This window comes from Pinus tabuliformis, chromosome 7, assembly GCF_031772625.1.
Source record: "Pinus tabuliformis cultivar Carrire ecotype Pingquan chromosome 7, CPIR1, whole genome shotgun sequence".
Taxonomy (NCBI): domain Eukaryota; kingdom Viridiplantae; phylum Streptophyta; class Pinopsida; order Pinales; family Pinaceae; genus Pinus; species Pinus tabuliformis.
This window is the reverse complement of record NC_142293.1, coordinates 1,706,621,331-1,706,636,385: the sequence shown is the minus strand read 5'-3', so window position 1 is coordinate 1,706,636,385 and position 15,055 is coordinate 1,706,621,331. Positions and strand designations below refer to the sequence as shown.

The following is a 15,055-nucleotide window of genomic DNA, read 5'->3' as shown; positions in this document are numbered from 1 at the left end:
TTAGCTCGCAAATAGAGGAAACACGGGAAGCAGACATCCAAAAATCAACCCCCATCACAAAAGGTACCCCCTCTTCTCCCAAGGGGGCAAGCCTTGCTGAGAGATCCAAAGGAAATACTGTAGAAGTCGAGGAAGTTGAGCAAGAATCTGAAGGCTCGGAGGAAGAAGGCGAAATAGGAGAATCTCAAGCCTCGATAAGGAGATCCACAAGGGGCCGCAAAATAGATCGGGAAAAAAGAGAGTTGGAAACCTTCAAAGACAAGCTCCAAGGCAGCCAGCCAACTCTTGAGAAGCTACTAGCGACAAAACCAAAGATGGCGAGAAATCAGCCCCAAGGCTCCAAGGGAGCCAACCAGAAATACAAATGATGAAGATTGTCTCCTGGAATTGTAAAGGTATGGGAAGCAGAACCAAAGAAGAAGCCATCAGAAGTTTAATCAGGACAGAAGCTCCAGACATACTTCTTATCCAAGAGACCAAACTGGAGGACTCTGCCTTCCTTCAGGTAAGTAAGAAACTCTGGAATAAATGTGAGGTGAAAGCAATCTCAGCCCGAGGGGTTTCCGGTGGGGTGGGCACCCTCTGGAACGCTAACAATTTCTCAGTCATTTCTGAGACCCTCAACCTTCACTGGCTATTCTTAAAATTGCAGCATGTAGATACAAATCAGATTTTTAGTCTCTTCAACGTGTACGTTCCTGTGAACACCGGGGAAAAAAAGGCTTGTTGGGACTCCTTAAGAAACCATGCAGACCTAGTTAATCTCGAGAATATCATCATTGCTGGAGATTTGAACCTCACACTCCTGTCAGCAAACAAGAGAGGGGGCAGCATTGTCCGTGATCTGGCCAGGGAATGGGCAGAGGACCTTATGCAGGACTGGGACCTGCAGGACATCAAGCCAATCTCTGGCAAGTACACTTGGACTAACAAAAGAATTGGTCCTGGTCATATAGCTGCCAGGTTGGACAGATTCTTTCTTCAAAGCTCTTTTCTTCTACTTGGTATAGAGGCTAGAGTTCATATTCTCCCTTGCAGCACTTTCGATCATAAACCCATCAAGCTGGAACTCGTGTTTCAGCTTGACCTTGGACCTATTCCCTTCAGATTTAGCCTACTCTGGGCTAAGGAATCAGACTTCATGAAATTAATTAAGGACACTTGGTTGCAGCCGGTCAAAGGCTCCCCCTTTTTCGTCTGGGAAGACAAGATTAGAAGAGTGAAAAGGGCTTTGAAAAGCTAGGCCAAATTTCTACCCAATCTAGCCAATGAAAGGAAAAAAAATCAATGCATTCTGGAAATTCATCATCTCCAAGCTGAAACAGCTGACATAACAAAAAATATTCTAGATTCACAGTCTTTGGCTTAAAGTAGGGGACAAGAACTCTTCCTTCTTTCACAAACAAGCTCAGGCAAGGAAATGTACCAATTCCATTCCCGAAATCAAAGATGGTACCATCATTCACAAGGATAATGCAAACATCAAAGCAGATTCTCTTCATTTTAAAAGCCTATATAGCGAAGATATAAATCTGGATCAAAATTCAGATATGATGGACGGGATCCCCTCCCTGATTTCCGCTGAAATGAATCACCTCCTTGAAGCTAAATTCACCAAGAATGAAATCAAGGTTGCCTTATTTTCCATGGACCTAGACAAAGCCCCTGGGTCGGATGGATTCTCAGCCAGATTCCTCCAAATTTGCTGGTCTATTGTGGAAAATGATCTTTACAAAATGGTTCTAAAATCCCAAGTTTGCCAAAAAATAGGAGTCAGCACGAACTCTGCTTTTCTTGCTCTCATCCCCAAAGAGAAGGGAGCCAACTCCTTTAACAGGTTTCGCCCAATTTCGCTTTGTAATATAGGTTACAAATTGACCACCAAAGTCATTGCTAATAGACTGAAGCCCATCCTCCCCAAAATCATACCAGAAAGCCAAGGAGGTTTCATTCAAGGTAGACAGATTGTGGACAACTTCATTCTGGTCCAGGAGGCAATCCATTCAAGCCTGAGTCGCAATGAAAAAGGTATGGTTGTCAAACTTGATTTAGCAAATGCTTTTGATAGAGTTAGGCATAGTTTTCTGCTGAAAGTCTTACATAAGCTTGGATTTGGTGAGAAATTTATAAATTGGATTCGAGCTTGCATCTCGGAGCCTTGGATTTCCCCATTAATAAATGGCAGAGCTGCTGATTTTTTCAAAGCCACGAGAGGGCTCAAGCAGGGGTGCCCTCTCTCACCTCTTCTATTTGTCCTTCAAGCCTCTGTCCTCAGTTTTTACCTAGAAAAAAAAGGGCAGATCAGGATATTGTTGGGCTCTATATTGTAAGAAGTGTTAAAACCATTAATCATGCCCTCTTCACGGATGAATCACTACTATTGGGAGCAGCTTCTGGGCTTATTGCCTCCAAATTTAAAAGAGCTTTGGATGAGTTTTGTTTGGTTTTGGGAAGCAGTCTAAACAAAGGCAAATGCAATATCTATTGCTGGAACACCACTTCCAGCTTGCTCAAATCCATTTCCAGAACCTTTGGTTTTGCAGCATCCTCAAATTAGACTTCCTTCAAGTATTTGGGCCTCCCGGTGTTTCTCAAAAAAGCTTACAACAGAGATTGGCTCCCCCATTTGGAGAAATTCAAGAACAAGTTGCTTACCTAGGGTTATTCCTGGCTTAACATTGCTGGTAAGTCTATCCTCATTAAATCTGTCCTTTCCAGTCTTCCCTTATTTCAGTTTTCTGTCCTTCTCACTCCCACTGGTATTCTTAGAAAAATGGAGGAGACCATTCGAAAATTCTTTTGCAAGGGGGGCAAGCAGAATGAGAAAAAGATTTCGTTGGTCAACTGGGAATTTATCTCAAAATTGTGGTTGGAAGGAGGCTTGAATTTCAAGAATCTTGGCTACCATAATGTTGCAATGGGAGCTAAATTAATCTGGAGAATTATTGCCCCTAAACCTGGCTGGGTGCAATTAGCTCTTTGGAAAAAATACTTCAAAGGCCAGCATTCTCACTGCCTAGATCACCCTAAGATGCACCCAAATATGCCCTTTCTGAAGCTTTGCAGCAAAGCCTGCTCTCTCATCAACGATCATGCCTTCTGGGTTCCCGGTAATGGAAAAAGGATCAACCTCTGGACAGACAAAATTTTGAATAACGAGCCACTGGGAGACTATCGTTCACTCCAAACGCTGCGCAGATGGATGAATGAGGCTGGAATGCAAACTCTGTGGGACATTTCAGCTTGGCAAAACTCATGCTGGGCTAGCTGGAATCTTCAAACATCCCCAGAATTATCTATGGAATGTGAGATTCTGATTTCCAAGCTCCACGGATTGTCTCCATCGCTGGCTCGAAAAAGGGACACAAGAGGATGGGGTATGCAGACTAGTGGATACACCGTTGCTCAAGGTTATGCCAAGCTGTGTGAGCGCCCCCATGTGGCCACAAACCCTGAGCCTTGGAAAGGGATATGGCATTATCCCACCTTGCCTAAAATCGACTTCTTCAACTGGCTGCTATGTCACTCCAAAATCTTGACAGATGATAATCTCCAGAAATGTGGTTTCCACGGTCCTTCAAGGTGCAGCCTTTGTAAGGTAAACCAGGAAAGCGTAATTCATCTGATGCTTGAATGCACCTTTACTTTGCAGATTTGGACAGAATTGTTGGGAACTCTGAGTTCCAGCATCGTGTTGCCTTCCTCCATCCCCGATATTTTTGCTAAATGGCTGCAAAGGTATCTCGGGCCTCCCCCAAAAAACAAAATTATCAAAGTTGCTTGGACTGCTCTCCCTAAAATAATCTGTTGGCAGGTTTGGCTTGAGAGAAATAAAAGGATCTTTAGAAGCTACGAACAGGAGGCCAAGCTTGTGGTAGTTAAGATTAAAAGCTAGCTTAAAGAGAGTCTGAGAGAACTTAAAGATGATTTAAATCTCAGCTAGCAAGATATAAATTGGGTCTCCTCTCTTGATCTTCAGTTCCAAAAAAGTGCAAATAGTATCTCACTCCCCAAAGATTGGCAAATAAGACTTTTAGCAAATGAATTCAAGGATTGGACCACAAAATAGCAGAGATACTACCTATTTTTTGATGGGGATGTAAAGGCCAATCCTGGAAGAGCTGGTGCTGGAGGTGTCATCTTGAATCCTGATGGCATAAGGATACACAGTTTCACCTGGGGCTTGGGCATAGCTTCTAGCATTCAAGCTGAGGCTTTGGCTCTTTTCCAAGGTCTCAATATTTTGAAAATGCTGAACATCAGGGAGGCTAATGTAATTGGGGACTCTCAGGTTATCATTAACATTATGGTGACACATTCTAAGCCAACGGATCTAAGGCTTGCAAGGCTGATATTCAGAATAACATATCTTGGACATTCTTTCCAGAACTTGAATTTCTATCATGTGTTGAGAGCTAATAATAAGGAGGCAGACATCGAAGCCAACAAAGCAGCCCTCCTTACGGCTGGAGCCTTACTCAGAGGAGGTTAGGAAACATGGGAACCAATTCCTTAATTTAGATAGCTGTCATGTTTTACTGCCTTTTGTTAAATCAGTTTGTATGTATCCATAAAGTTGGGAAAATCTCTGAAATAGACTACATAGTAGCAGTCAAAAAGAGATGTGAGCTAAGCATAAACGCCATGGCCTTGCATGGTTGTGCAAGACTTGTGGAATTAGACTCACCTTTTGTAATCTGTTTTTTGGCAGTAAGGCCAAGTATCTAATATATCCACTATCCGTTTCTGTAAAAAAATAAAAAAGTATATTGAGCAAAGAAATGATGCACATCAAGTGCCTCCCTCTTTCCAAGAAAATGGTCAATTTTAGCTATAATTGTAGGAATAAAGGTTGAAGGGTCTACTTTAGAAGCTCAAGCCACTTCATATATGGCTCTTACTTAATTGTCAAAGTGGTTGAAGTGACAATCCATTCCAGATTGATATACCAACTTACTTGGGATCTCATTTAGTCTTCAATATTGATTTATTAAATCCCTATTACCTACCATTGTTTGGTGAAGAACTCAAGGTTTTAGTTCCCACTAATTTATATTTAGAACACTTTGCCTTAGTTCAAACCTATCAAATCAATGATCAATAACTCAGGTGAGCTTAGCCACTAAGGCACCCCCATGTTTTGAGTTGTTTAAGCCAAGCAATATAAACATGAAAATAAGTGGTACATCATGGAATAGTTGAGAGTTCACTTTCTTTAGTTGTGCTTTGCAGTGATGGGGACCATTTATTTCGTAGTGGGGAAAATTATCAAACTTTAGTCTCAAATACAAAGAAGCACAACCTATACATGTCCCTAACATAGGTGCATGACCTTTACAATGCCATGCTTGGTTTCGATAAAACTTTCCCAAATTGGAATGTGATTTATCATAATATATTTCATTCCCAAGCAAGCCAACCAAACATAACATGGCTTAATGCAATTTGATAAGTGTTAGCTAAAGTTGCATGTAAACCAAGTGTCTTTTGGTTAATAATAATAATGTAAAATTAAATTGGTCAAATTCTTGCCTTTATAATTAATTTTTTCTCTAAAGAATAGGATCACAGGGAAGATCAAAAAGGGATTGAACAATTTATGAATAACTTGTTATTACACTCATATTTAAGATGTTTATCCTTGAAATATATTTCCTTGCAATTTAATGTAGTTAAATAAACATAAATTCTTAATTTTTTTTTGCATAAATTCTTATTTATTTTCTTATGTTTTTCCAATTTGTATTATGAGTTATTATCCCTTCAACAACTCATCCCCTAATCCATTCCTCAATGACCAATATAAATAATAAATAAAAACAAATAAAAAGTCCAAAGTTACAAAGTTATATAAGGTGAAATAATTTTCAAGTTTGTTTAAAAAACAAAACTCTTGTAAATAATTTATTGATTTAGATAAAAGAGGAGAAAAACAAACCTAATGATTTGAATCACTATAAAATTAACCCACCCTCATGAGTCAACTCCATTTGAAAAAAAAAACAAATTATTAAAAAAAAAATTATTAACAAAAGGTCACCATCACAATCTCTATATATGGAGCAAATGATTTAACATGAATTTAGAGATACCCAAAGAACCAAACCTTCATGTGACGTAAGCTACTTAATATGCTTGAAATCCCCACAACAGGATGGAGAAGTGGCACAAATTAGACAACTTGCAGAGAAAGGGTTCATTTGATGGTATCAAAGGAGGCTAGATATTTAGTTTCACTAGTCTTTATTAGCCTCAATCGATTGTATTGAGTGGAAGTAAATTATGGCTAAAAGTTGATAAGCATATGAATATTTAAGACTTAAAATTGAGAGAAGCATTTTTATAAAATAACAATTTCAGAAAATGTATAGCATTGAGTTCAAACTAGGGTTTCATTGATGATGAGATATTTAAATTATATATCTATATATATATTAAATATTAAAGTTAATGATAATGGTGATTAGATATTTAAAAAATTAAATATTAAATATTAAACTTTAGTTTTAAGTATATAAATATTCAAAGTTTTATATATTAAAAAAATTATAAATTTAATTTTTTATGCAATTTTTTTTAAGTAATATATAAAACTCAAGTTAATAAAAAGGAAGTTAAAACTTTAAGACTTCATCTTAACCAGTTAAAACTTTAAGACTTCATCTTAACCAGTGATTTAGTTTACACATCAATAAAAACTACTTTTTATTGTAAAATGGAAACATAGATACTTATAGTTTAAAAAATTATCTAATTATTTTGATTTAAAAAGGAAAAACAAAGACTTTTCTATGGATAGAGTAACAATTATTGGTTTGTATGTTTTCACTATGTTGAAGATGAAAACTTAGCACATGTTTCTTTCCCTTTATGCCTTGTCTTAACTAGTATTGGGCTTATACACTCATAGTGATGGTGGTTTGTGGGATGGTGGTAGTTGCTTTATTTCAATTGATGAATGTGGCAGAGATGAATATAGAAGGCTTAATGTTATGTTCAAATGATTACTTTGCATTATGATTTTGAGAAGTGACAAAGAATTCAAAGTGCTATGGGCATGGAAGATGATCAAATATGGTGAAGTAATAATTCTTAATCAGAGGTGTTCTAGTCAGCAAATTACGTATCCTAGATTCATAGGTCCAGGCTCTTTGACAACTTGGTTTGGTTGGTTAGCAAGGGCTATCTTTATCCTTGCTCTCCAAGTGTTGTATATCCTTCACTTAACTCTCATTTGCTTAAGTATTGGCCCAAACTTGTTGGTGGTTTCATTAGCATTTAGGTTTTTGGTGCCTTATTTGCTATGTGTACTTTTGGGGTCTAGTGTTTGCAAAATGATTGTTCTTCCTAGACTCTAGTTCATGGTTTCCGGGGTCAAGTGGGCTACATGGTGCCTTCCTTTTTTTTTCATTCTATGTCTTAGAAATTTCTACCTTGACTCTCTTCTTTGTATTGGTTAGAAGGTGATTTCTTGAGGCATCTCAAGTTTGTAGGTCATGTGTTGCTTGTAGTTTTTTGTGGGTGAGGTATTATTTCTTACATCAATAGTTTCTATTGCTAGAAATAATTGATAAAGAGGCTCAAGAAAGCCATGAATAAAACCTTTTGGGATCAATGAGGAGGTGGACATTCAAGTATTTCCCCTCTAGGCAAACCTATCCCTACACTTGCTACATAGGTGTGGAAAGAGCTATTGAACAGGTCAAGTAGTGTTTTAACAAAGGAACCATACACCATATTTACCAATAGGTGGTGGGTATAGTAGTCCTGATATGGAAACAACATAATAAAAGAAATATCTTCAAACCTCCAACCAACAAATGAAATAGGAATTCTAGGGTTGGAGGACTTTAGCTTCTCCAAGTCTAGAGATAATAAGGTTTTTTGAGCTATGGAGTTCTATTGGATCACCAAGAATCTTGTTGACATAAAAGAAAAAAACAAGGGCCATTAGGAGCTCGAAATGTTGCACAAATTAAGAAGGCTACAATCCAAGTTCATAGTGCTATGTAGGGCCATCTTTGGATTGAATTTTAAGGTCATTGATTTGGAGCCAGAAAAGGAAGAGTAAACAATGGAGGGGACATGAACTTTTTTTCATGGAGAAATTGCTCCAACCTAATTATCATAGAGGATGAACCATTATAAGAGGTGATGGGAAAATCTAAAGGTCTAGAGACTTCAATCCAACCAGGCCCTTTTGAACTAACTCCACCTTGAGCATGATGTTTATTTCTCTTACTCAAGTTTTAGTTGTATGACCTATGTTTTTCTATTCTATTATGCTACGCTTAAGATTTTAAACTTGTAAGTTTTAAGTCTTTGTTGTAAGAAATGCATACACAAATGATTTATAAATAGAAAATTAAATAATGACACTAAGAGATTTACCTTGGAAACCCTTAACTAGAAAAACCAATAGAATGTTGAGAGCCACATCTCTAACTTTGATCATCAATCATTTTCATCATCTACAATACAATATATAGGATCCCACAACATCCAAAACCCGTAATGTTTTAAGTATTAAGTTTTAATTTAAAAAATGTTATAAAATTAAATTAAAATAAAACATTTATAAAATATTTTGATTTTGAGATTAGTTATGGTTTTTGAGCATTAGTATTGACAAGTCATGCATTGGCCCATCCAAGCTTAAAATATATCTCTGTTGATATATCTAAACACTGAATATCCCAAGGTGACTCATAAAAGTATGTGATTATGTTTTCCTTAACTTTACATTTATCCGTTTAAAAGCATATAAATTTTTTAAGAATTTTTTTTGATACAGTTTAAATGTTCTTAGATAATGTTGAACTCATTTATACATTCAAAAACACAATTACGCTCCATAGCTATATGTTGATCAATCTTGAGCATTTTAATTCAGTGGCGCTACAAGAGCTTGACCTAGCTACTACTGGTTCTCTCTTTCATTTGAGGCCGTAGGCCGTCTCGGCCCTCTGGCTTCTCCAGAGGGCAGCGTTACACAAACTGTGGGTTGCTGGGTGCGCCTTCACGCGCCCTTGTGGCTGCTGCGCCCCTACGCTCAGCACTGAGGCGCCCTCATCATGGATTCCACCGAGGGCTCCTCCAATCTGCCTCCAGAGGTGTTAGCATTCAAAGCAATGATCGATGCAGGCCCGAAGCAAGCGCCATCGGTTTCTCAACAGAAGTTCATCAAGAAGATGGAAAAGATCCCTTAAGTGGCCCTTCCTGAAGAAGAGACGTGCAAAGCAGCTTTGAATCTGGCAAAGAGAGGCATCATTGGACAGTTCACGGGCCTCTGGCCTTCTCCTAAATCAGTAGAAGACTGGACTCAAAGAAACTGGAATCCACCGATCAAAGAGGGTGTCAAAAGCTACTTTGTAGGCAAAGGATTCTTTGTCTTTGTGTTCGAAAGCACGGAAGACAGAAGCTTAATTTTCATAAATGGCCCATATTTCATGGGACCGCAGGGACTGTATCTGAACAAATGGTCCCCAGACTTTGACCCTTCCCAGGATGTCCCTTCTGCTGTTCCGGTTTGGGTGAGACTCCCCCATCTGCCTCTCCATTGCTGGAACCAAAAATCCCTAGAGAACATTGGAAACGCGCTAGGTAAATACATAGACAAAGCTGCAAGAAAAGATCAGTATTCTTGTGCTCGCATATGTGTTGAAGTTGACCTAGAGGAGGGGTTACCGGAAGCAATCAAGCTCACTGTCGCTGGATGGACGCATATTCAAGAACTAGACTACGAACAGTTACCCTTCAAATGTAGACACTGTCATGGGCACGGACACTTCGCCAAGCACTGCAAGAAAAGGGCTGAAGAACAATCAGACAAACAAAATGGGGATCAATGGACTCTAGTTCAGAAAACAACACATCCAAAAAAAGGTTCCGGCAAAGGAAACACAACAGGGATCCCAAGCAGTTCTAAGCCCATTCAGGAAGACAAAGCAAACGCAAAAGGGACAACAAGCACTCAGATCAACCTTGCAGCCCCAGAGCAGGAAAATCTGGTGCAGGAAGAAAGCACCCCACCAAGCAAAGAAGGAGAGAAAGCAATGCAGGTCGAAGTCACCCAAGGCAGCCCATCCAATCCCTCATACGCAGAAGTCACAAGGAAAAAAGCAATAGAAAGCTCAGGATCATCGGAGGATGAAACCTATGAGCGCCCCTCTAAAAGAGTTGGAAGGAAATCCCGAAAAGAAATGAGAGAAGAAGAGGCCGAGAGACTCAAAACTCAAGGAAGTCAGGCCACAATAGAAATGTCCATCGGACGAAATACCAGACCGAGACCTTCCAAGGGAGGTCCCAACCCTCCTCTCAGTAAATAATGAAGCTTGTCTCTTGGAACTGCAGAGGATTGGGGAACCCCTCTAAACTAGAAGCAGTCAAGGACCTACTCAAAACAGAACCCTCAGACATCCTCATGCTCCAAGAGACCAAGATCGAAGGGCAAGCCCTTCTAGATATCAGTAAGTCAAAGTGGAATAAAAATACAGGCAAGGCAATCAGTGCTAGGGGCACCTCTAGAGGACTGGCTACTCTTTGGTCAGATTGCACCTTCGAGCTTCACAATTTTAAAGAAACTCAGCACTCGATCTTCACAGAACTTAAGCTAGTAAGTTGAACATTTCCCTCTTCAATCTGTATGTTCCTGTAAACTACTCTGAGAAAAGAGATTGTTGGAATTCGCTTTCAATTTTTCTAGAGCAGCACTCCCCAAGTAACATTATCTTAGTGGGAGACCTTAACATAGTTTTGAAACCAAAAGAGAAGAGGGGCGGCTCCGGCACTAGAGACCCCATGCTGGCCTTTGTGGAGGAGCTCTCCCAGAGTTGGGACCTTCTAGACTTCAATCCAGTCCGCGAGTTGTACACTTGGTCAAATAATCGTGTTGGACCGGATCACATCGCTGCTCGTCTGGACAGGTTCCTGGTTCAAAGTGCCCTTCTAATGAACAAAAAGATTATCATCACAAAAATTCTGCCTAAATTGACCTCAGACCACAAACCAATTCAGCTCCTACTGGAAGATGAAGAAGATCTGGGGCCCATTCCCTTTCGTTTCAGCCCTCTTTGGTTCAAGAAAGAGGGATTCATGGAAACTGTGAAAGCTGCCTGGGCTAAATCCTTCTCAGGTTCCTCCAGCTATATTTGGGAACAAAAGTTGAAGGCCACAAAACAAGCACTGAAGGATTGGATCAAAAAGCCAGACCCCACTCCAACCAACCAAAGAAAAGAGGCAGTTCAGATGTTGCACTCCCTGCAAACAAAAATGGAAAATAAAGACATTACAGCAGAGCTTTTGGACAAGGAAGTAAAAGCTCAACGATCCACTTATCAATCCTTCCGAGCTGAAGAAGAACACTGGAGGCTAAAATCCAGAAGTCTATGGTTAAAGGCTGGTGATCGGAACACTTCTTTTTTCCATCGACAATACAGAGCTAGACTATCCTGGAATCATATAGCAGAAATCAAAACCACGGAGGGCCAAGTCTGCAAAGGATTCAACCAGGTTAAAGACGCTACTGAAACTCATTTCAGGAATTTATACAGCGATGGAATCCAAGGTAGCGATGAGGAAACTGTCGATTTCCTCTCTAATATCCCTCTTCTTGTTAACCCTGAAGATAACATAGCTCTCTGCAAACCCATTTATGAGGAGGAAATTATCAATGTAATCTGGTCCATGGAAGCCGATAAGGCCCCTCGGCCTGACGGATTTACAATCCATTTTTATAAATCCTGCTGGGAATTTATCAGAGCTGATCTCCTTTAAATGATAAGAGGCTTCATGAAAAAAGCTAAGATAGGAGGAGGAACCAACTCCACCTATCTAGCTCTAATCTCTAAAGAAACCAACCCTAACACTTTTGCAAGATTTAGGCCTATTTCGCCGTGTAATGCATCTTACAAAATTATAGCCAAACTCTTAGCTAACCGAATCAAGCCTCTGCTCAAAAGATTGATCTCCAGTTCTCAAGGCGGATTTGTGGAAGGCAGGTACATTTTGGATAACATTATTCAAGTTCAGGAGACCATCCACACAAGCAAACAGCGAGGGGAGAAAGGTATGTTGATTAAACTTGATATGGCGAACGCATTTGATAGAGTTAATCGCTTGTTCCTTTGCAAAGTTTTGCTTTCTTTTGGCTTCTCTCAACAATTTGTTCAGCTCATAAAAGCATGTATTGAATCCCTGTGGATTTCTCCCCTTATCAATGGTCGCCCAACTAATTTCTTCCAAGCTCGGAGAGGTATTCGGCAGGGATGCCCCCTCTCTCCCTTTCTGTACATCCTCATGGCGGACTCCCTCAGTAGAAAACTATCAGTTGAAAGAATTGTTGGCTTCCTCCCGGGTCTCAAACCTTCCAGCGGATCAGCCCCCTTGAATCACGCACTCTTTGCGGATGACTCCCTGCTCCTTGGTGGTGCTTCCTCCATAATAGCGAAAGCCTTTGACACAGTCCTGAGAATTTATTGCAGGGTATCTGGCGCACTGGTCAATGAGAGTAAAAGTGAAATCTTCAGTTGGAATACTGATCAGCAAGAGATCACTAAAATCGCAAAGATCTTAGGGTTCAAAGGGCATGCACAATGGGACAGGTTCAGGTATCTTGGCCTTCCTATATCCTCAGGCGTGAATAAGAGGTCCCTCTGGATTGATATCATCAGCAAAATCAAATCTAAAATCACAGCTTGGGGAGGCCACTGGTTAACAAAAGGTGGCAAAACCATCCTAATCAAATCTCAACTGTCAGCCCTTCCTATTTATCAAGCAGCTTTCCTTTTGGCTCCCAAAAAAGTTATGGAACAGATCTCTACACTACTTAGGGATTTCTTATGGCAAGGAGGGAAAGGCAACGACAAAAAAATGCATCTAGTAAACTGGGACTTGGTCAAGAGGCCGATCGCTAAGGGCGGATTGCAAATCCGTGACCCCTCCCTTGTTAATACAGCGCTAGGAGGCAAGCTCTTGTGGAAAATTATCCACGACCCCTCACACCCTGTCAGTGTTACTTTACGGTCCAAATACGCAGACAACGCTGCCCTCAGTAAAATGCAATTCGACAGCACAGTTTCTTGCACGCAAGTTTGGAGGCTCTGCTACAAAAGTAGCAATTTTTTCAAGAACCACTTGTACAGAATCCCCGGCAACGGTAAGCGCACGTATATGTGGAAAGATCGCATACTGGGGTGCGATCCTTTAGCAGAAAACGAAGAAATCGTTGAGCTCAAAGACTAGTTAAAAAGAGCGGGCATAAATAGCATTTATGATTTGTCAATTTGGGACAGTCGTGGTGATTGGGCAAGCTGGGATCTACACGGAGTCCCTGCGCGTTTAAGCGACCAACAAAACCAGCTTGAAGATCTGCTCGAAGATGTCGCGCCGGTCAATAGATACATGAGGGACAGTTGGGGCTGGGGCCTGACAGGAACTTATACTTCAGCTGAAGGTTATAGAGCGCTACAGGGCTCTAAGAACAGTAATCATCCACCCACCTTTTGGAAACAGGTCTGGGAGCCGTTAGCTCTTCCAAAAGTAAATTTTTCCTTCTGGGCTTTGGCTCACAATAAACTTTTAACGGGAGACAATCATGTAAAAAGGAAGTTCGAAGGGCCTCATAGATGCGTGCTTTGTAGAAGTAATCTAGAAACTGCCCAGCACCTTTTTTTGGAGTGCCTCTTCGCCAAAGAGGTGTGGGGTCTCATTCTGCAAGATTTTCAGATCTCTCTCCCTTCTCAGACTTCTGTCCCGGACCTCTTTGCTTCATGGAGTGCCTGCTACCCTCAACATATCCCTCCCAAGTCTTTCTGGCGCAAAGTATGGATAGTGCTACCCAAATTTGTTTGCTGGCAGCTTTGGCTGGCTCGTAACCAGCAGATCTTCAAAGATATACAACATTCTCCGATTCAAGTTGCTGTAAAAGCTAAGTCTCTACTCTTGGAAGCGGCCCAACAACAGTATTACAAAGATGACCCTCTGCTCACACCGGAAGAAAAGAGGTGGCTGGCCCTAGAGCCACATCCCCGAAAGTATCTCCTGTCCCCCCAGAAAGCTAATCCGAACTAGCGAAAAGAGAGCCAGATCACATCTTCCAGAAATGGTGGACGGCCCAAAAATTAACTACCATATTCTTTGGTGGGGCATCCAAAGGGAACCCCGGAATCGCAGGTGCTGGTGGGGTCATCTACTCCATGGATGGGACTGAAAGAGATTCATTTGCCTCGGGCCTTGGCCTGAAAACTAACAATCAAGCTGAGATCCTTGGGCTACTCAAAGCTTGTCTTATTGCTAGAGAGAAAGGTGCTAAAGATCTCCAAGTCTTCGGAGACTCAGAAATTCTAATCAAAAATTTAATCAAGGGGGAACTCTTCAACAACGTTGGTCTCAACAAAATTATGGGCAGATTGAAGAGAGTCTTACAAGACTTCAACTCATACAAGCTTTATCATATTCTTAGAAACTCCAACAGTGAAGCTGATCGGATGGCGAACATTGGATGCACTCTCAGGAAAGGGAGTTTAACTGTAAATGGGGAAAGTTTCTTCCAAAAACTGTGAAATTGTAATATCTCAAAGGCTGCAAAAAAGGAAAACAACCATGTAATAGGGGTCGCTATGGCAAAGACCCATTCTCCCTTTTGCAATAAATAAAATCCACAACCGTTACAGTTAAAAAAAAAAAAAAAATTATAATTTTTTAATGAATTTCTAAATTTACATTCTTTAAATTGTATATTTTATTTTTTAAATATATTTAATATCTTGAAAAATATTTATTAAAATTAAAATTATTAATATTTATATTTTTAAATCTAGCCATTTCTTAATCAATTATAGCCTTTGTCCAGTCTACTCTATTATAGTTGTTTTCCAGTCAAACCTAGCCGTTGGAAGATCTGCCATCCCTATTCAACATCTAGCCATGATCTGTTTTTTCAACTTGTCCTGATGATGAACCACACTCGTTGATTCGAAACGCGTCGACAAAAATTTTCCGATGTGATTTTCTGAAAAATATTTCTATAAATTCTTATAAAGTTGAATAAAAAAAA

The 15,055-nt window shown here is 40.1% G+C and overlaps 2 protein-coding genes across 2 annotated transcripts; both read left to right on the top strand.

Moving 5' to 3' along the window:
* Window positions 1-397: 397 nt before the first annotated feature.
* LOC149255154 (uncharacterized) lies at window positions 398-1,243 on the top strand. Its single transcript, XM_089454963.1, has one exon. It carries the CDS (start codon window positions 398-400, stop codon window positions 1,241-1,243), a length of 846 nt encoding a protein of 281 aa, XP_089311089.1.
* A 12,952-nt stretch (window positions 1,244-14,195) lies between these two features.
* Window positions 14,196-14,561, top strand: LOC149255153 (uncharacterized). Its single transcript, XM_089454962.1, has one exon. It carries the CDS (start codon window positions 14,196-14,198, stop codon window positions 14,559-14,561), a length of 366 nt encoding a protein of 121 aa, XP_089311088.1.
* Window positions 14,562-15,055: the final 494 nt, after the last annotated feature.